A 19,521-nucleotide genomic window follows, 5' to 3' on the forward strand; every position below is an offset into this window, starting at 1 on the left:
CGACGCAGTGTAAGTAGGTAGGTAGGAAGTAAGTCTAGGGGTGTTGAATAGACAGGCGTTGGTGTTGTTGGGACGTCATTCTGATCGAGTGCTGAAGCTGAGATGATGGAGAATCTCTACCGAGGCTTTTTTCGAGCGTTGAATGGTATTACGGAGTGTCATGACTCTATTAATGAGGTTTGGAGTCATGGGGAAGTATTACCGATACGTCGTAGTTACCTCCGCTGCGGGTTGGGGAGCGTTGGGGTAGATCTCCATGGATGAAGGACTGAGGTTGCCCCTTTCACGTGCGTCATGGTCTCCTGCTCTTGACTTGATGGCCTTCTTCGCCTTTTCTGGACGTTTATCTAGAAGGTGTTGCCCGAAGTAGAAAGGTTCTCGAAGGACCTGCCTTATCTGGTAATCTATCGGACTGATCTCGAATTGATTCAAGTCCCTATACGATTTTGGTTTGGCAGTATAGCGATCAACCTATACAATTGACTTTTTCTTTGTTAGGAAGGTGATCTGTCGGGTAGATCGAGATTCGAGACCCTGTTCCTGTCGCTAGTTTAGTATCGAATAAGTTCGAGGATTAAGGCTCTAGAAAGGATCCCGGCAGCTTTGATTGGTAGGTTTCTGATGGACTTAAGCGCCTCGTCTGAGCTTAAAACGTGAGCCTCATAATCCTGTCATCAAATCAGGATCTCTATTATCTTACCCTGTTCCGGCTGACCGTTCCAGGCAGCTGCTTTTACGCTATGCAAGATCTGTCGCCATGACATGTTATCTGGTGGTACCATAATGCGCACTTGAAACAATTATTAAAGAGCTTTTGTGATCGCCCAAGTCCTATTAACACACCCAAAGAGACCATGTGACAATGCTTTCATATGCTCATAGCTCGTAATCGACAATGTACAGTACATCTTCCCTCCTTTTATGTTCGGATGGGTGAAAACAACAGGGGAAGAACATAGTCTCAAGAAGACACTATATCGACTTTTCTACGCCCGCAAGTGAATGAAACAGCAAATGGGGTATATCTACCAGCCCCTCTTAGCCAGCTTGTCGCTCTCAGCCATCTGAGACACGTTGATTCCAACCATGGCCTCACCCAGACCCTCGCTGACCTCAGCGAGAACCTTGGGGTCCTTGAAGTGAGTCACAGCCTGGACGATAGCCTTGGCGCGCTTCTTCGCATCGCCAGACTTGAAGATACCGGAACCGACGAACACACCATCGCAGCCCAGCTGCATCATGAGTGCGGCATCAGCGGGGGTGGCAACACCACCGGCAGCGAAGTTGACGACAGGGAGACGGCCCTTCTCGGCAGTCTCACGCAGGAGCTCGTACGGGACCTCAAGCTCACGAGCGAAGGCGCGGAGCTCAGGCTCGTAGTCGGGAGAGGACTGGAGGATAGCACGGGCACGAGCAATCTGAGCGTTAACGGTGCGCATGTGCTTAACGGCTTCCACGACGTCGCCGGTACCGGCCTCACCCTTGGTGCGGATCATAGCAGCACCCTCGGAGATACGGCGGAGAGCCTCGCCGAGGTTGCGGCAGCCACAGACGAAGGGAGCCTTGAAGTTGTGCTTGGTAACGTGGTAGATGTCGTCGGCGGGGGTGAGGACTTCGGATTCGTCAATGTAGTCGATGCCAATGGCTTCGAGGATCTAACGTAAGCATTGTCAGTTTCCGGCGGCATATGCAGCGTGGCAAGGAAGCTCCTACCTGGCATTCAACGAAGTGTCCAATACGGGCCTTAGCCATGACAGGGATGGTAACAGCCTCCATGATCTCCTTGATCATGCTGGGGTCGGACATGCGCGCCACGCCACCCTGAGCTCTGATATCGGCGGGAACACGCTCAAGGGCCATGACAGCGGCAGCACCGGCTTCCTCGGCAATGCGAGCCTATACGAGTGTCTCATTAGATTCATCCATTGAGCAGAAGCCATTGACCAAGTGCATACCTGCTCAGCATTGACAACGTCCATGATCACACCACCCTTCAACATCTGGGCCAGACCAGCCTTGACGGTGAAGTCGTTGGAGGCAGCAGCCCCGTTAGTTCCGTTCTGCTGAGAAGCCATTGTGAGAGAGGTTTTGTCCGAATTCGAATTGAGCAAGTTAGGACACGGGGAGTGAGAGGCGGAAGGATGGTCTGAGAACGAGGGAAGAAAGAAGGAAGAAGCCGAGCCGGGATATTTAAGGCGAACGGATGGTGAGTCAAAGAAAGCGAAGGGCAGTCGACGCCGAGAGAACGACCAGAGTAACGTAGGGCGTGCCCATGGAACCCACCCTTTCGTTCATTCCCCTTGTTCACCCCGCCGACTTTTCCCTTCAGTCTGCCTGTCCGCGGAGAGACGGTCCAATCAGAAGGCCACTGCCCCTCCATCACCTTGTGGTAAAGTTTAGCAAACTTTCGGCCGGAAACTTTGCAATACTGGCGCAACCCCCGCCGCTCACCGGTTTCCCGCGGGCATACCTGGCTGTCCGAGTGTCCTGCAAGTATTGTACATTTCCGGAGTATCGTTCCTCGTCCGATGGCCAAGATAATTACCATCCATTCGGTGGGTTTCATTGGTGGGACCACCCACCGCCCAGACGTTTTTACCAACTTGAGCAAAATTTTTGTAAAATAGAACCCTCCCGAATAGATCTAGAACCACACATCTTGGTAATATTATGAACAGTCTGCTAGTAGTTACAAATAGCAATAAACTCGAACAAGAGACTTTCGTTGTTGGACTGAGTATGAGCAAGCAACTAAAGTGTACGGTGTACATCCTGTATTCATATGCAGATCCACTGAGTCAGAGTATATCCCGCAAAATATTGTATGCTTCATACTACCTCACATTACCCACTCCTTAGGACTGCCAAATAAGGACTGACACATGCTACTAGCACCCGGCCGAGTACCTTACCTACCAGTTAGAGTAAAATTACACCTCCATGTGTACTGCAGTACCAACTTTTACTTCATCGTATCCTGACTAACGGAAACTTCCGAGGCGGAATGACGGAAGTTGCCACTTGACACCTGCATAGATCATGGCATCTGTATATCAATCTCAATAGTAATACCGCTGGAGGGAAAAGCATACCTCTATTTGCCCATGTAAGAGCTAGTATTAGTCACCGCATGTTAAACAAGCTCCTTCGAAGTCTGCCCTCACTATACTAGTAAAAACTGGCTGACAACTAACTAATCTTCCTAGTCAACCTGGTCGAGCACAGATATACTATGCCTGCATATCGGATCAGATATGCGGACTACACAGTACCTGTCCCCACTCCATATATAAGCTTAATACGGTGATACACATTAGGTTAAATATAGCCTGTCAGAACCTTGCTTCTCGAAGTGGCTCATCTATGATCTTCTACCTCTTCTAGTTGATATTTCGGGCTTTTGCCAATAAATATCTTGCTGTACACGGTTGTTATAGCGCCCGAAGGAATAGCTATTGTAAATCAAGTGACTGCGAACCACGTGCGTCTTTCTATCAATTTGGTCGCTATCCGTACAACCCATGATATGACTCTATCGTCCCTGCTTCGGCTTCTCTGAGGTTAATAAGACAGAGGTCTGAGACCCTATGCGTAATGAAGGAGCGTCTCAAAATACTGATGCAAAATCACAATAGCTGCATCTTCCAATGGCTCTAGTTGTTACAGTTATATGGGGCATGTCAACACCGTTGCCCCTTGCTACTATTGTTTAGAGCTATCGGAGTCCTGGCTGACAGATCTCTCTCTCTCGTAGGTGTCTGATTGATTCACGAACAACAGACATATTGTTTAACAGTTCAAACAAGCCAATGCCATGCCTGTAAAGCCACTATTTACATAAAGCAGTAAACCAATTAGCCAATCGTTATGTAGTAGACAGTTGTATATTTAATTGAGATTGACAGATTGGCCTTCCGGTGACGTCACCGCCATCTCCGCACAAGGGATCGTGCGCCATCTCCAACATCTCCTTCAACAGCTGCTACATTCCCACTCTCAATTCCTTGAAGAAGCTTCCTCCCACATCAAAAAAGGCTCTACCACCTAACCGCCATTCCAAGAAACCAACCAATCTCCTATACCCCCACGGTAACCCATCGGATACACCCAAACATGTCATTCCTCCTCGCCCGCACCTCAGCCGTCCTCGGCGTCGGACTTGGTCTCTCCCTCAGTCCGCTTTCCCCCTTCCGATCCTCCCCAATGCAGTGCCAATACAGCGCCCCCAACTACCGACCCGAGTCGCAGGCCTCCCCAGACTCAGCCTGGGCCGTTGACCGCAGCGACCCGGTGCTACTCAAACAAGGAGCCACGAAACACAATTCTCCAAGCGGGTGGTTAACGGCGTCCAATATGCGACAGGTGAGTCTAGGGAGTGTCCTCGGGCTGGTTGTGGGGGTGGGATTGAGGGCGTTCTCGAGGGTTTTGGTTGTCCTTTTGGGCATGGGAGTTGTGTTTATTGAGGTATGTTCGTTGTTTTTTGTTTTGTTTTGTTTTTTCCTTGGGATGGGCCTTTGGCTGATGTCTTTTGGGGATGGGGTGTAGTGGGCTGCTGCGATGGGGTATAATGTGATTCCTGTGAATCAGTTGCAGGGGCTTGTCAAAGGGGTGAATGTGCAGAAGGCTGTGTCGCAGCATAAGCCGTTTAAGATTAGTTTTGGGGCTACCATGGCGCTGGCGGCGTTTGCGCAGTTTTGATTTTACTTACTATGTTGGTGGTGAGAATGATAGATGAGGTGATTTATGGTGCTTATTGGAAAGGATTGTAATCTATATAGATACATAAGGCTACTGGAGATCGGGAAACCGAGAATTACCTTGATAGATCCAAATTAGTTAACTACCTTGCCAGAGATTATATACATTGTTATACAGGGGTATCATGAACATGTATGGCGCCGTCTGAAATACCGACCATTAACTCAACACTAAGTCTTCGAGAACTCCCTCCATTTCGTCGCGCGGAAGCGGCACGCCCAGAATTTCCATGCCGCTTGGGTCCAACCTTGACGTGATCATCTGATGGTCGTGGAATTCCTTCAGCAGCGTCCGGAACATCATCTCGGAGGAAGCGATGAACTCTTCGGTAGCTTTCTGGTACAGCGAACGGAATTCAATACCGACTTCATCCTTTCCATCCCCGTCGTGTCCTGCTCCACCATCCATTTCATCATCCGAGTTATGGCCCTCATCGAACATTGATATGATTTCGGTTAGGAGCAGGCGATACAGATTCCGTGCGTTCTCCGGAAGACTCTTCAACACGAACTCGACACCCTCTTTACCCCCAACACGACGCCCCTTGCGGCCAAGCAGGTTATGCACCTCTTCTACAACATCGAACTCGGTGTCGAACGCTGCAAATGTTGTGCAATCGTGGAAGACGAAATTGAACTGATCACGGAGACTGATGTCCCACATCAGCAAATAGTTCGGTGTATCGGCCGTTACAAGGAGGTGGATTTTGGGCGTAGCAGCGAGTCGTGCAAGGAGGACTTGGGTCGCAGCTCTGCGAAGGGGTGGTGCATCAATGGAGTTGATTAGGACGGTGATTGGCCGTTGTGATGAGCGTGATTTCAGCGCAGACTGCAACAACTCCAGCACCTCTATCGGCTGAGAACCCAATTTGGAGGGAATGTCAGCACCGAGCACGGCGGTGACAATCGTAGCGAATATTGACCGAATGGAAATGTTCGGTGTATGCCCATTGACCACCACGATGGATGGAGGGGAAGAATTATTCTTCTGATATAGCCACTCGGCGAAATTCTGCAGTAGGGGACGCTTCGAGCCGTACCCGTACAGACAGATATTATATCCTTGTTCAAACTCAAAGTTCCATTGCGGGAATGACCGATGGTGTACATCGAGTAAAAATGCCTTCTCTTCCTGACACGGGTCTGTGTACTGTGCCATCTTCTCAAAGTACTCTTCGTGTGTTAATAGGGAGACCTTATTCAGTGTATTGTTTGATGTCCGCGGAGGCCCGGCTCGATTCTGAAAAAAGTACCGCTCATGGGCCGGGAGTTCACCCTCCGGAGTGGGAGAGCGCTTGTTCTTCGCACCCTTCGGTCTTCCTGCTCGGCGCTTTGGTGTTTGGGCAGTCTTGTTTGCTTCATCCTCTGCCTCGACCGTCTCGACTACACCACCCCCATTCTCTGCAGCAGTCGCATCATTGTCGTCCTGCAAAATTTCCTCCGCCAGGCGATCAGCTCCGTCCCAGTCTTCCTCGTCGTCTTGTTCGAGAAGAAGACGTGCGCTTTTCTTCTTCGCTGATCGGTCCGCGTTCCGTACTCTCGAAGGGGTGGAGACAGCAGCAGATTTGTTAGGAGTTGAAAATAAAGCTTTTGCCTTGGACTTTTGTGTAGGCGTTTTCAGCCCGGATTCTTTCAATGCTGCGGGTGTCGCCGTGCTGGGCTTCTGGGGTGTCGACTTTATCCGTTTCGACGGCGACGCTCCAACTGGGGTTTCTCCATTCTCGTATCCATTCGCCGAACCATTAAATGCTGCCGTCCTCTGTCTCTTGGGCGTCGAGACAGGACGCTCATCGCCCGAATCCGTCTGTTTGCGCTTCATGTCAGTAGGTTCCAAGCACAAAACGCAATTGGTAGCGGGAAAGCAAATACCATCCGGACGCGACTGGTAAGCCAGAGAAAAGCAGAGCAAGATGCAAGGGCCGAACCAAGGAGCGCTATTAGGAATGCGAATATTTAGTCCTTTATCCCTCGTGGCTTTTTCTCGGCGCGCCTGGAACGCGGTTTATTGATTGAGAACAAAGCTCAGGACCGACTATTTATCCGACTCCGCGGTATCGGAGCTGCAAGCTGAGATGGATCTCCATCGGCCGGTGTGGATTTCGAGTACTTCCAACTTTCACCTTTGAATTGGGAATCTCTATCTCAGTTCTGATCCAAGACTCGCTGTTGGGCTTTGGCTGTGGTGTGTCTGTCCACTAGCCTAAAAGCGGACGGCATTGAGTCATTTAATCATCGACTTGTGTTTTGAGTCATTTTCCGCCCTATCAACTATAGAATCTCCCCGCAAACCATCCCCGCTTCCTTGAGCCTCTATTGTACGTACTGTGTCTGCAACACGTATCCTCCAGAACTGCACTTATACTGACCGCAGTTCACCCTCTACAGGCTCAATGGCCTCTCCAGCTCAACCCGCAGCCACAATGGCTGCTTTCGCCAGAATGGTGAAGGGCCAAGTGCGCAATTATTCCGCACCTGTGGATATGGCTATTCCTGCCTCCAAGCGGAAGTTCATTCCCTCGTCCGGATCGTACCCAAAAGGCTTCGTCGTCTCTGGTACACATGTTGGAGTCAAAGCGTCGAACACCAGGTTCCCCGATCTCGCTTTGATCTCGTCCGAAACGCCATGCTCTGCCGCAGCTGTGTTCACCACCAACAAGTTCCAGCTGCGCCGGTGCAAGTGAGCAAGGATATCCTCAAAACCCGCCAGGGTCAAGGCATCCGGTCCGTGGTGATCAACTCAGGCTGCGCCAATGCCGTCACCGGCAAAGGAGGTCTGGAAGATGCAGTGAGCATGGGCAAGAAGGTAGACGAATGCGACGGACTCAAGGAGCCCAGCACGCTCGTCATGAGTACCGGTGTCATCGGCCAACGGTATGCAATGCCCTCATAGACCTCTCCAGCTTTAACCAAAACCTATACTAACAAAACATACCATAGCCTCCCAATCTCGAAGATCCTCAGCAAGGTCCCAGTAGCCCACTCCAACCTCTCCTCCACGCATGACGCCTGGCTCACCACGGCCCGCGCAATCTGCACAACGGATACCTTCCCCAAGCTTCTCTCCCGCACATTCACGCTCCCCTCCTCCCCAGGCCGCACCTACAGCCTCGCCGGCATGACCAAGGGAGCCGGTATGATCCACCCGAACATGGCCACTCTCCTCGGCGTGCTGTGCACCGACGCACCAATCGAACCCTCCGCCCTCCAGTCCCTCCTCAAGCACTCCGTCAATCGCTCGTTCAACTCCATCTCCGTCGACGGCGACACCAGCACCAACGACACAATCGCCATCCTCGCCAACGGCGCCGCAGGCGGAGCACCCATCAACTCCGCCTCGTCGGACGACTACGCCGCAATGCAGGAGATTCTGACTTCGTTCGCACAGTCGCTATCTCAGCTCGTTGTGCGCGACGGCGAAGGAGCCACGAAGTTTGTTACTGTCCGTATCCAGAACTCCCCCGACTATGAATCCGGTCGGTTGATTGCGTCTACCATTGCCCGCTCCCCGCTCGTTAAGACGGCCTTGTATGGTAAGGATGCGAACTGGGGTCGTATCCTTTGCGCTATTGGCTATACTCAGGGCGTGGCGCCGGGAACTGTCGTTCCTGAGCGCACAAGCGTTAGCTTCAAGCCTGTTGATGGTAGCCCCGTGTTGAACTTGCTGGTGAACGGTGAGCCGGAACAGGTCGATGAGGAGCGTGCTAGTGTTATTCTCCAGGAGGAGGATCTGGAGATTGTTGTTGACCTTGGCGGTGGTGAGAAGGGTGAGCAGGGTCTTGGTGGTGAGGAGGCTGTTTACTGGTTCTGTGACTTCAGCCATGAGTATGTCACTATCAATGGCGACTACAGAACTTAAGCTGGAGGGTGTAGTGCCATGGTGTATTGTATACCCATTCTAGTGTACCGACATGTATTTGCGATGCGGGATTCTAATACTATATAGTACGCACGCACTTACAATGTCTGTTTCATCTTTTGTCATAGCAAATTAGATATCATTTTAAAATCTTTTATAGAATATATGGTTACAAACCAGGTTTATGCTATATACAGCTGCAGCCTCGCTTTTCCATTCATTGCCTTTCAAGCAAAACTAGACATACACCCAAAATCCAGAGGGCCACAGCAGTAGCGCATCACCCGGGAATGAACGAGAAATACAAAAGCATAGCGAACCTACAATCCTTCTTTCTCATGCTGTTCATAAAAAAAAGTGTGAAAGTTCCTGTTTAGTTACCAGGAACAAGGCCCTTGAGGCCTGAACCAATATCGCCTTCACGAGCGGCGATTTCAAAGTATCCGTAAATGATGCTGGAACATTGTTAGCGGAAAGCAGAAGACAGTAAACAGGGGTGAAGACTTACGTCACGGCAAGAAGGATACCAGTACCGCTGCCAAGAGCGCCAAGGAGGTCGGAGGCAACGGAAAGAGCACCAATGCAAGCACCACCGAAGGCAGCAGCAGTAGGGATAACCCTCTTAAGCTCCTTGTACATGCTCTGCTCACGGTGGCCGGCCATGACAAGACCCTGGTCCTTGAGCTGCTTGGCAACGTCACGAGGGGCGGAGCCAGAGACTTCAATCCAGGTCTTGGAGAAGAGAGCGCAAGCAACCAGCATAAAGGTAATGTAAACAGCGGTGTGGATAGGGTCGAGAAGAGCCTCCTTGAAGTTGAGGGGAGGAGACATGTAGTAAGCGATTCCGGAGGAAGCGTAAAGCTGGGCGGATCCCTCACGAGGCTCCCAGACTCCGAGAAGCTTGACAAGGAGGTTGTCCGAGAAGCGCGAGTACAGCATCTGGCTGATGAGGAAGATGTTGGAGCACAGAGCGGACTGAAGCATAATAGGCATGTTAGAGGTGTAGAAGAGACGAACGGGGTAAGATCCACGCATTCCACGCTGGCGAGAGGACTTGACGGGGATCTCCACACGGAAACCCTGGAGGTAGATGACAGCGGCGAAAACAAGGAGAGTAGCCAGCAGGTTCATGACGTTAGGGAGGTTCTGGCGATAGAAAGCCTCACGCAAAGCACGCTGCTTGTCGGACCAGGTCAACAGAAGATGGAACAGAGCGATGATAGCACCCTCGAACTCGGGACCACGGCCAGTGTTGATGGTAGTGGGAGAGAAAGCCTTCCAGACAATAGACTCGCAGATGTTGGTGGCAATGAACAGAGAGATACCGCTTCCAAGACCGTATCCCTTCTGGAGCAGCTCATCCAGAAGGATGACAACAAGACCAGCAACAACAAGCTGAACAATCAGCAGGACACAGATACCGGCACCAAGGTCGCTTGGCTGACCATAGAGACCAGTCAAGACATAGACACAAGCCTGACCGAAGGAAAGGATGATCGCGAAAAGCTTCTGAGCGGTCTGGTACAGTTCACGGTCGGTCTTGAGGTCAAGGTTGACATCGATGAGGTGGGTACCAGCGAGGAGCTATTGAAGACATAGGCCAGTCAGCGGCGCTTGATTGACCAACTTGCAGCTTTGGGGTGAAATCGTCCGGACTCACCTGGAAAACCATGCCGGAGGAGATGATAGGGGTGATACCCAATTCCATCAGAGTACCACGGTTACTGGCCAACATCATACGCAGCCAGTACAGGGGATCGGAAGTGTCAGAGGAGACGATACCATAGAGAGGCATCTGACTCATGACCAAGAAGATCAGGAGTGTCAACTGAAGCCAATCTGTCAGTTTCGAAAGCTCTGTCGCGCTCTAGCATATCAACGTACCCCAGTCCACATCAACTTCTGGTTGAAGGGCACCTTGGTCTCCGGAGCTGCCACCTCCGGGAGGAGGGGCGTAAAGGGTTTAATTAGATCAAGGAAGCGAACTAATTGCCTATATCAGTATATGTTGACCCATTGAGAAGGAGGATAGTGCGGTGTCGCAGGAATTGGTTGCGATCGCGTGCAGGGCACTCACGTCCGCTCATTGTGACTTTCCAGCTTCCAGATACTTGATCAAGTAGGGGGGAAGAGAAAAGAAAATGAAGCTGGTGGAAGAGCCAGCTAAAAGAGCGGAAGGGAAATACAAGGATAAAAAGAAGAAGAAGAAGAGAAGAAGAGAAGGTAGTCGAAGTAAGAAGATGGGGAAGGGAAAGGGAGCGATGAGGTTGAGTTCGGGTGCGAAGCAATAGTCGCCTCGCTGGCCACTTTCGCAGTCGCGCTAACCCGTTGAGGCCACTTGGTCGCTTTCCTCCGCAGTCCTTTTGATTAGCTGCTCACCAGCCATTACGGAGCACTAGCTAGTCCTTCCCTAGGGTTAGCTCATGTCCCTCCGCTCCTACCAAGTACAACACTTGCTCATCTCTCCTCCCTTCTTCAACTCTGACTCAAGTTGGCCATGCAAGATAGACTTATGGACACGTAGCTAACTTGTTCATTGGAAGTAGGACCCTCAATCGACCTACAGCTTCCTTCATCACTCTTTACCCCCCTCTAGCTTCAAATAGGAAGAAATACCTCAGTGTAAGCAATGCTACATATACAATTATTATTATTATTGTCATTACTATAAATGAGAATCAACAGACTGGTGGCAGTTCCGGACAATATTTCAAAATCTAGTAGATTCCATTATCTATCTAATATAGACTGTTCAGGCGGATAGGTATCATGGTATATAATAACAATTCATTCAAACCATTTTTGGACAAACAAAGGAAAGAAAATTACCACGCATCTTCATCGTAGCCAAGAGCTGTCCAAAGATCAACTGTTCATATCTTCACATCATGGACGCTGTATGATTCCATGAGAAACAAGGAAGCTCGCTTCGACGATAAACTAGGGTCCAACCATACTCAGGCAGTCATCGATGACTATTTCAAGTTCACCTAGTCGCTCCTTCAAGCCCTTGTTTTCTTCCTTTAAAATTCCTAGGACGCTCCAAGCTTCAGAGGCAGGGACTCCGTGGCAGATCCCACATTTGGAGTTACTCGTCCACGAGCTGGCAATACCTTTGAGCACTCGGTCATATGCCGATTGTCGTGGTGTCGGTGTTTGTGAAAGAGGCTTGAGTTCTTTCTCTTTCAGAGGAGGAGTCGATACTGGTGCGGGCAATGTGATATGAGAGACGCTTGGAGAAGGAGCTACCGTGGAAGCCGGTGATTCGAGGCCTTCCCGGCGCGAAAATACGCTCTCTGTGAGGCTTTCATCGCCCGAATCAAAGCCCGAATCGCTGGCGTATGTGGCATTGCTAGCACGCTTCATGCTCCGGGTGGGAGTTTGAAGGTCAGCGCCCAGGTCGGAAATGCTCTCATCATCACTAGACCTGATGAGCCTGATACTGCGCAAGCGTGCTTCATCTTCTCTCTGGCGCAATTGTCTCTCCTGTTCCAGCTCCTCCGCCATGGCATTCATAGCTTTTTCTTGTTGATTTACCTTCTCTGCCATGCCGTCCAGCTGTATCTTCAGGTTTCCAACTCGCGTCCGAGTCTCTTCCAACTCTTCTTGTTTCTCATTCTTGTCGGCTAGTGCTTCATGTAAGGCGAACGTTCTTTGCTTATAGGCCGCCTGCAACCTTTTGATGACGTTCTCCGCATTGTTCCTCAGAGTATCGAACGCTTCCTGTTCGCTGAGACTAGTAGTTGTGGTTGGGAATAGAGCAGCGGCGATGTCCAAATTCAAGAGGTCATCATCTGCAGGCTCAGGGAGCTCCAGTCTGGGTTCCTGGCGCTTCAGTCCAAAGAAAGAGAAAGGACTTGACGAGGTTACCTGCTTTAAAGGTGAAGGAGCGGTCATACGCTTCTGTGCTCGCGATGTAGGGACCCTAGGGGATCCTAAGAAATCGCGAGCGTCCATCGTCGACGTTCCTACAGACTCTGACTGAGACATCACTCCCAGATTAACTGGTTCAGACTTGCCCTGAAACCAGCCTGTGAAGAGCTTCGCACCCTCTCCTAGTTTCCTCCTAGTGAGATTCTCCGTTGGCGGGTTCGAGGGTCTGTCCCTATTGTCGAGATCTTCCAGTGTCTTGGACTGGTCAGTAAAGAGTTGACGGGCCGGCAGATGCGACTGTCGTCGAACGAAAATCTCGGTATTTGCACGTCGGTGGAAAGATTGGGTTGGAAGGGACGGTTTCTCCGATAGGGCTGCATGCGAGTTCTGTACTAACGAAGTCGCGGAAACTTCTTGGTGGGATGACTGAGGGTCATTGCAAGCCTGGGACGATCCTCTTCGCTCGGTCGGGGAAATTGTCGAAGGCGAACTCGGGGCGTTGATGACAGACGTGGCAGTAGTCAAGGTATGTTCGGCGTTTTGGAGCATGGTCGAGTTACGTATGACGGGACCAGGGTTATAAAAAGGGATTATTGGTTCAGAGATTATGAAGGTATGCGATCAGTCACACCACTTGGACAAGAGCTGGAATGCCACGTCGGTAGGCAGTCCGGTCCAATGCACGGTCGCCCACGGCAAACACCTGGTTGGGAGACAAGAAAAAGGAGAAGCGGAATGTGACCTCCTGAGACCTGACCGGTCCCTTTGCTGGCTTTTGGTTGGAAGGTGGGGGGTTTCAGAACGAAGTCAATGAGAATGAGGTAGAGGAATGAATATGGCAATTCCACAAGGTCCAATGACTTGAGACACAGGAGCAATAATTATCAAAGCGCGTAGTGAAGGTAAATCGTCACAGACAACCTCAAGATTGGTAAGTTCCAAACGCCAAGCGATAGCGATTAGGACCCGCACGTGCCCCTATCACGGACAGACCAAAATATGCGCGAGATTCTATACTCGATCTAACCCCGTAAGTCACACTTATTTTGGGACTGACTGGCAGTAGTATGAAGCACTAACGAGACGATTCAGATGGTTTGAGATCGTTTCACGCGATGGGACAATTCGGCTACTATGAGACGCGGAAATAACGAGAGGTTGGTATATATTGTTTGGGGAAAAAATGCGGTGGCTGAACAGCGTCTTTCCGTACTCCACTACGATGAGGCAATGCGCGAATATGACAGGATGGATCCTGGACACGTTCTGAACGTTGATCTCTGGGCTAGTCGGTTATTATTAGACCAATTTGCCTCATAGGTCAGCTACTGCTGAACATAATCTGCCCCATACTCAACGACGTCATCTACAAGACTTCCATATGGAAACGCCATGAAAAGAGAAGCTATACATGCGTACCTAAGGGGTATTGAGTTGCATGCATGTCACGCACGGGTCACCGACGGTCTGCAATGTCTGATCTCAGACATTCGAGCCACTGTTTCAAGCCCGTAAGATTATCTGCCCGTCGATCAGACCCTCCGATGAACTCGACCAATCACAGCGTTCTGCAGAATGAAATATCTGTGGCAGATATAGTGGGCATCAACCCTGATCACATTGCGAGATTGTATTGGTGATCAAAGGAGGACTCTTTACCCCTGTACGGAATGAAACGACAACCACGGAAACGAATGGAGAAGAAACGTATTGCGGCCCATGGTCCGCAGCTGTCATCTCCGGATACCCACGAAGCTTGCTGAGCATACAGAAATTGCATGTTCTCACCTAATACTGGGCTCTTTTAGGGCCATACCTATTCGCACGAATCTCCTATCCGCTCAATCTTTGTGAGATAGAACGACTCCAATTTGCCTTGGCCCTCCTGAAATTGTGCAGGATGCGTGAGCTGCAATGTAAGAGCCAAGTGAATAGAGTATTCTATATTATGACCACTGACTAGGTCGGTAACACATCCACTAATAGTAGGGATCCTCTTGGGCAAAGTCCATGTCCATATCGCTCGGCACGTGCAGAGTGAACGGCTTCAACGGTACCGCCAATTATCGATGAACAAAATAAACTTGGCGCACATTCCTTCAGTCATAGGACTGCAATGACTGATCGAGAAATTTTTACCTCTAGCATATGAGCATTTCCCTCACCCAATCAAGGTGTATGGAGGACTATGTACGGAGGACTCCAGCGGTCATCGCTTCGTGAGATAATCGAAGCATCATAGTGGTTTTACCTTGTCAATGCCAGCAAACGAGAACGAAGCTCTTGAGTAACGTTCGAGACATGAATGAACTTCAACTACAATATAGCCTCGGCTTAATGAGTCCGATTAATACAACCTGACAAGATTTAGAACTAGCAAGAAATATGCCTCTTGGAGTACTCCAATTTGTTATATACTCCGCGGACTTGTCCTTTACTAAAAGGGCACAAGAAAAAGGCGGTAAGGTCGCAACGGGCGTAAGCTTCGGTTTTGCCGATGTCACGGCGGAGAAAGTGAACTGCCTACAGTTACCATAATCCAGGCGTTTTCAGTATCCTCATCAGACCATAGTTGCATATTTAACAATAATTGAGACGTCAACCATTCATACATTCCAGTTCGAAGCTTCTTCGTATATCTTTAACATAACTGATGGCACGTTCATCCGCAGACGGACTGAAATACCTGTCCAACGCTCTCGCAACACCCGAACAACTATCCAACTCATCGTCAGCTATTGATGGCATTGCTCCAGAGCTAGAAGCATCTATTCGATTTGCCGGCACTCAACTCACTCAAGCTGCTGGGGTATTGCTCCGATTGTCGCAAGATATCATTGCGCAGGCCATTGTGACGTTTACCAGGTTCTGGATAGGTGCTGAAGGTGGGAGTCTTCGAATTTACTCTGTCAAGGTTAGAATCACGTCGTGATCCCAAAAATTAAAGCAGGAATCATTGCTGATGTGACGACTTTGTAGGATGTCTCTGCTGCAGCTTTATATATGACGGCTAAGCTATCCTTTCAGCCTACATCACCACGATCGGTATTGAACGTCTACAACCTCCTCGTATCGAAGGACGCATCTCCTTTGTGGTTCATCAACCCGAAGGGGGTGTCAGAGCAGCCCCCCCTTGAGACATACTGCCTATCCGAGGGGGGTTACCAGAGCCAGCGAATGGTGCTGCTTCGAACCGAGTCGATAATTTTGCGCACGCTGGGTTTCAATACCCATGTTGCCCTACCCCATACTATCGCGTTAACCTACCTTCAAACCCTCGGTGTATCATCTTCTGCTGTTGCGCAAAGGGTGTTCGAGCATCTGAACGCAGCTCTTCTATCACCACAACTGTTATATGTGACACACCAACCCAACGCCCTTGCTGTTTCTTCTATATACTTGGCCGCACGAGAAGTCGGGGTAAAGTTGGTTGATGGTGAGTGGTGGGAAGTATTTGATGTGGATCGGGAAGAACTTGGATTTCTAGTGGTAGGTATGAGAAGTATGGAGGGTTTCGCGCGGGCAGAAATGGAGAAATGGAAGGGCCGGGCGATACCTATGATCGTGGACGAAGTTGAGGCAGAGGTTGAGAGGAGAAGAATGATGGCAGAAGGCGAGTGAGAACAGACAACGACTTCATGCGCATCATTTATCTCACGTCTGTGGCACGCACATCATTGAAGGGCATCTAGATGCTACCCTTCCATCAACCGTTGGTCAGAGTCAACGGACAAAAGAAGTGGGGACGAGCGTAGATCTCGTATCGCTCGGCCCTATATGGAGAAGAGATTATGTCCTCTTGCTTTATGGGCTTCTCCTTGGGGCAACTTAGCGCTAGACGGAATCTTTATTTCGCCACGAGTCTGTCGGCAGGAATATGGTCTTGCTGCAGCTCTTGGGCCATGAACATACCTGGCAGGGTCGAGCTGAGTCTGTGGATTTAACAGGTCATGATTGGTCATATTATTCGAACATTATCCAATGAAATGTAGAATCCGATATACTAGTTATATTTGCCTTAGTTTAGTCAGAAAATAATAGCATGACTCAACCGTTCTATGAGAGGAATGTAGTTGGACGTGATCCATGACATCCGTTTCCTCAGCCACATGATATACCCCGCGTGCCGCCATAGACCGCCACACTACCGATAAGCTGCTTCGATCACCACAGCATCTCCCTTCCTTTCTTTCTCCTCTCCTCGTATCACACCCCAGTCTATTGGCCTGATACAACTCGCATAAAAATACAACTGTTACTATGAATATTCTCCATTCCACACTCTCCACTTGGAGAGACCGTCTTGCCCCAGTGTCCCGCACCTCCACCTTTCGCAATACCGGTCAGATCACTCCCGAGGAATTCGTTCTCGCAGGCGACTACCTTGTCTACAAATTCCCATCGTGGTCATGGGCCGACGCTTCTAGCCCTGCAAAGCGCGTTTCCTACCTGCCCCCCGGCAAACAGTTTCTCGTCACCCGAGGCGTACCCTGTCACCGCCGACTGAACGACAACTTCGCTGGCGATGCGGGTCACGATGATGAGCTTGTGAGGGACATGCTGTCTGGGGGAATAGGCGGGAATGATGATGACGGATGGCTACGAACTGGCGGAGGCCAAGATTCTGCGGACCGACAAGAGAATAGGATAAAGGATGTACGAACAGTGGATGAGTCGGGGAACATGGGAGAACGAGAGGAAGAAGAGGACGAAATACCCGATATGGAGGATGAGGATGATGACGAAGAAGCTATTATCAGAGAACCGACATCCAGTACCACGCAGTATGTCTCTATCTGTTCCAGCCTTGTCTTCCGCGCCTGCGATCAGCTTTCTAACATACGGCATATAGGCCTACGCGCACTTACAATCTCTACATCACATACTCCAACTTCTATCGTACACCACGTCTCTACATGTCCGGTTACCTCTCACCATCTGAACCCCTACCGCCACACCTGATGATGGAGGATGTTGTGGGTGACTATAAGGATAAAACCGTTACCCTCGAAGACTTCCCATGGTACGATGGCAACGTCAAAATGGCCAGCGTACACCCATGCCGACACGCTTCGGTGATGAAGACACTCCTCGACCGTGCAGATGCAGCGCTGAAACTCCGCCGCGAAAAGCTGAAGAAAGCTCAGTTGGACCCATCCAAGGTTCCTTCGGCCGGCGAAAGCGGCCTGGAGGGGTTAGTCGATGACATCAAGGCACTCTCCCTGAGTGATCAACAACAGCAGGGCAGTGATAAGAGCGGCGGAGATGAGTGGGAGGTTTTACAGCACCATGAAGAAGAACAGGTTGCCATCAGAGTGGATCAGTATTTGGTTGTTTTCCTAAAGTTCATTGCTAGTGTGACACCAGGGATTGAACACGATTTCACGATGGGAGTATGATTGAAATTATCTCACAGTTATGATCCCGGCTTCGAGTTTCCTGCTTTTCTTCACTTCTTATTCTGGCGCAGTGGTTACATTCATGATGGCATGGTTTACACACGAGTCTCGGAGTATTGCAGCTCAACATTAGCAGGTGATTTAGACATTAATCAAGCATGTATCTCTTACCCTTATACTCTGTAATCATTCCAGGACAAACGTAAGATTCCCGGTCCACGGCTCGACCCCGACACGATATGTAAACAATAGCAGAACCCAATGTATAGCATTAACTCAGCGGTAAGTCATTCAGGACCCGGGTAGTAATTTCCAGATAAACTTCAATAATTTTATATGCTTTCGTATCTGTACCTGCACAAGATGTCTCATTTTCCACAGGTGACTCCTAACATAATTGTGGCTTCATCCGATACACCATGTCGGAACCTTACCTTCTCGCCAATGCTGCTTAAGAATTGGAGGCTGATGTATAAAAATTAAGTATTCCCAGCCCCGTTTTTCTTCGTTTTATTTCCCCATTTTCGATTATTACTCTTTCTGCACCATAACTATATCTCATTATGCAGGTACTGGTCCTCAATAATAAGACAACTGCTAGTTCCTGAAACTAGTAAACAGAAAAACTTTTGCCCAAAAGATGACCTGCAGGGAAGGATCCACTTCCTGATGAGACCCGTCAACATGACTATATACATTGCGCGCCACCATTTGGAACCAGATTAAAATAGCAAGAACAAATTAATCCGGTATTTATTGATATGATGAAACCCGATGGATCACATTCGAACGTAAGTTGTAACAATTGTCAGCATGTTATTAGTAATGGCTCGCCTAATATGGCTAGGTAGGTTGGTATTTTTTACTATATGACATATCTGATATTGAGAACATGGCGAGAATATTTGGATTGTTTCCTTTTAATTCCCTCTACATATGCATATATAGGTTGTTATTTACGATATCACAAATGTGAGTTGCCACTCCTCAGGAGTCGCCCAAGGTGGTAGATAAATTGGTAGATATTTTGGGATCGATTTCAATAGCACGGAGTAGTTACCATTACTATGTTGAAGAACGAAAGCAGACACATAAGATAGAAAAAGGAAATCACAATATGATAAGAAATACAAATTCAATAGCTGAATTAACATCGAGTGACAAATACATCTAGAAACTAAAAATCAATATATAATTCAACTGCATCCTCCCCACAGACTCATTGGGACCAAAGAGGTTAGAGGCAATTGACAGGTCAATTTTCACAGTAAGAAGGTTAAGAAAATATGGCGAAAGGTGTTCCTGAACTGTATGGTCTTTTCGATAGTAAGACGCTGGTGTAGAGGGAAGACCTTATGCTGCGCACTTGCACGTGTAGGCTGGCTCGGGGACAACCACTGGCTGGGGTGCAGGCTCGGGCTGAGGTTCGGGTTGAGGCTCTGGCTGAGGCTCTGGCTCGGGAGCTGGGCACTCTTCAACGGGCTGCTCAGGTTCTTCGACCGGAGCCGGGGGAGCGGGAGTAGGAGGAGCAGGAGCGGGGGGTGATGGGGCAGGAGGCTCAGGGGCAGGTGCGCTGGTCAATGGAGGAGTGGGGACAAAGGGAGTTGGGGACGGAGGCAGAATTGGCTGGACTGGG

General features: G+C 49.6%; 8 protein-coding genes across 8 annotated transcripts; 4 read left to right on the forward strand and 4 right to left on the reverse strand.

The window, feature by feature from the left end:
* Positions 1-1,025: 1,025 nt before the first annotated feature.
* Positions 1,026-2,148, reverse strand: ANOM_010904 (pyridoxal 5'-phosphate synthase subunit PdxS; the record flags this gene model as incomplete). Its single annotated transcript, XM_015556160.1, has 3 exons — positions 1,026-1,655; positions 1,714-1,896; positions 1,956-2,148. Coding segments are annotated over 3 exons (969 nt in total), but the record flags the coding sequence as incomplete, so codon positions are not given.
* A 1,965-nt stretch (positions 2,149-4,113) lies between these two features.
* ANOM_010905 (uncharacterized protein) lies at positions 4,114-4,698 on the forward strand (the record flags this gene model as incomplete). The annotated part of the gene is made up of 2 exons (XM_015556161.1): positions 4,114-4,464; positions 4,546-4,698. The coding sequence occupies 2 exons, from the start codon at positions 4,114-4,116 to the stop codon at positions 4,696-4,698; spliced, it is 504 nt and encodes a 167-aa protein (XP_015401751.1).
* Positions 4,699-4,917: 219 nt separating this feature from the next.
* On the reverse strand, positions 4,918-6,576 carry ANOM_010906 (origin recognition complex subunit 2; the record flags this gene model as incomplete). The annotated part of the gene is made up of 1 exon (XM_015556162.1): positions 4,918-6,576. One exon carries the CDS (start codon positions 6,574-6,576, stop codon positions 4,918-4,920), a length of 1,659 nt encoding a protein of 552 aa, XP_015401750.1.
* Positions 6,577-7,147: 571 nt separating this feature from the next.
* On the forward strand, positions 7,148-8,613 carry ANOM_010907 (bifunctional ornithine acetyltransferase/N-acetylglutamate synthase; the record flags this gene model as incomplete). Its single annotated transcript, XM_015556163.1, has 3 exons — positions 7,148-7,310; positions 7,421-7,628; positions 7,695-8,613. 3 exons carry the CDS (start codon positions 7,148-7,150, stop codon positions 8,611-8,613), a joined length of 1,290 nt encoding a protein of 429 aa, XP_015401749.1.
* Positions 8,614-8,986: 373 nt separating this feature from the next.
* On the reverse strand, positions 8,987-10,817 carry ANOM_010908 (translocon subunit SEC61; the record flags this gene model as incomplete). Its single annotated transcript, XM_015556164.1, has 5 exons — positions 8,987-9,068; positions 9,122-10,197; positions 10,274-10,441; positions 10,498-10,598; positions 10,691-10,817. Coding segments are annotated over 5 exons (1,554 nt in total), but the record flags the coding sequence as incomplete, so codon positions are not given.
* Positions 10,818-11,553: 736 nt separating this feature from the next.
* On the reverse strand, positions 11,554-13,035 carry ANOM_010909 (uncharacterized protein; the record flags this gene model as incomplete). Its single annotated transcript, XM_015556165.1, has 1 exon — positions 11,554-13,035. The coding sequence occupies one exon, from the start codon at positions 13,033-13,035 to the stop codon at positions 11,554-11,556; it is 1,482 nt and encodes a 493-aa protein (XP_015401746.1).
* A 2,104-nt stretch (positions 13,036-15,139) lies between these two features.
* ANOM_010910 (putative cyclin) lies at positions 15,140-16,107 on the forward strand (the record flags this gene model as incomplete). Its single annotated transcript, XM_015556166.1, has 2 exons — positions 15,140-15,400; positions 15,466-16,107. 2 exons carry the CDS (start codon positions 15,140-15,142, stop codon positions 16,105-16,107), a joined length of 903 nt encoding a protein of 300 aa, XP_015401747.1.
* Positions 16,108-16,746: 639 nt separating this feature from the next.
* Positions 16,747-17,885, forward strand: ANOM_010911 (ATG3/ATG10 family protein; the record flags this gene model as incomplete). The annotated part of the gene is made up of 2 exons (XM_015556167.1): positions 16,747-17,270; positions 17,339-17,885. 2 exons carry the CDS (start codon positions 16,747-16,749, stop codon positions 17,883-17,885), a joined length of 1,071 nt encoding a protein of 356 aa, XP_015401748.1.
* Positions 17,886-19,521: the final 1,636 nt, after the last annotated feature.

Source organism: Aspergillus nomiae, assembly GCF_001204775.2.
Source record: "Aspergillus nomiae NRRL 13137 chromosome Unknown contig00533, whole genome shotgun sequence".
Lineage (NCBI taxonomy): Eukaryota > Fungi > Ascomycota > Eurotiomycetes > Eurotiales > Aspergillaceae > Aspergillus > Aspergillus nomiae.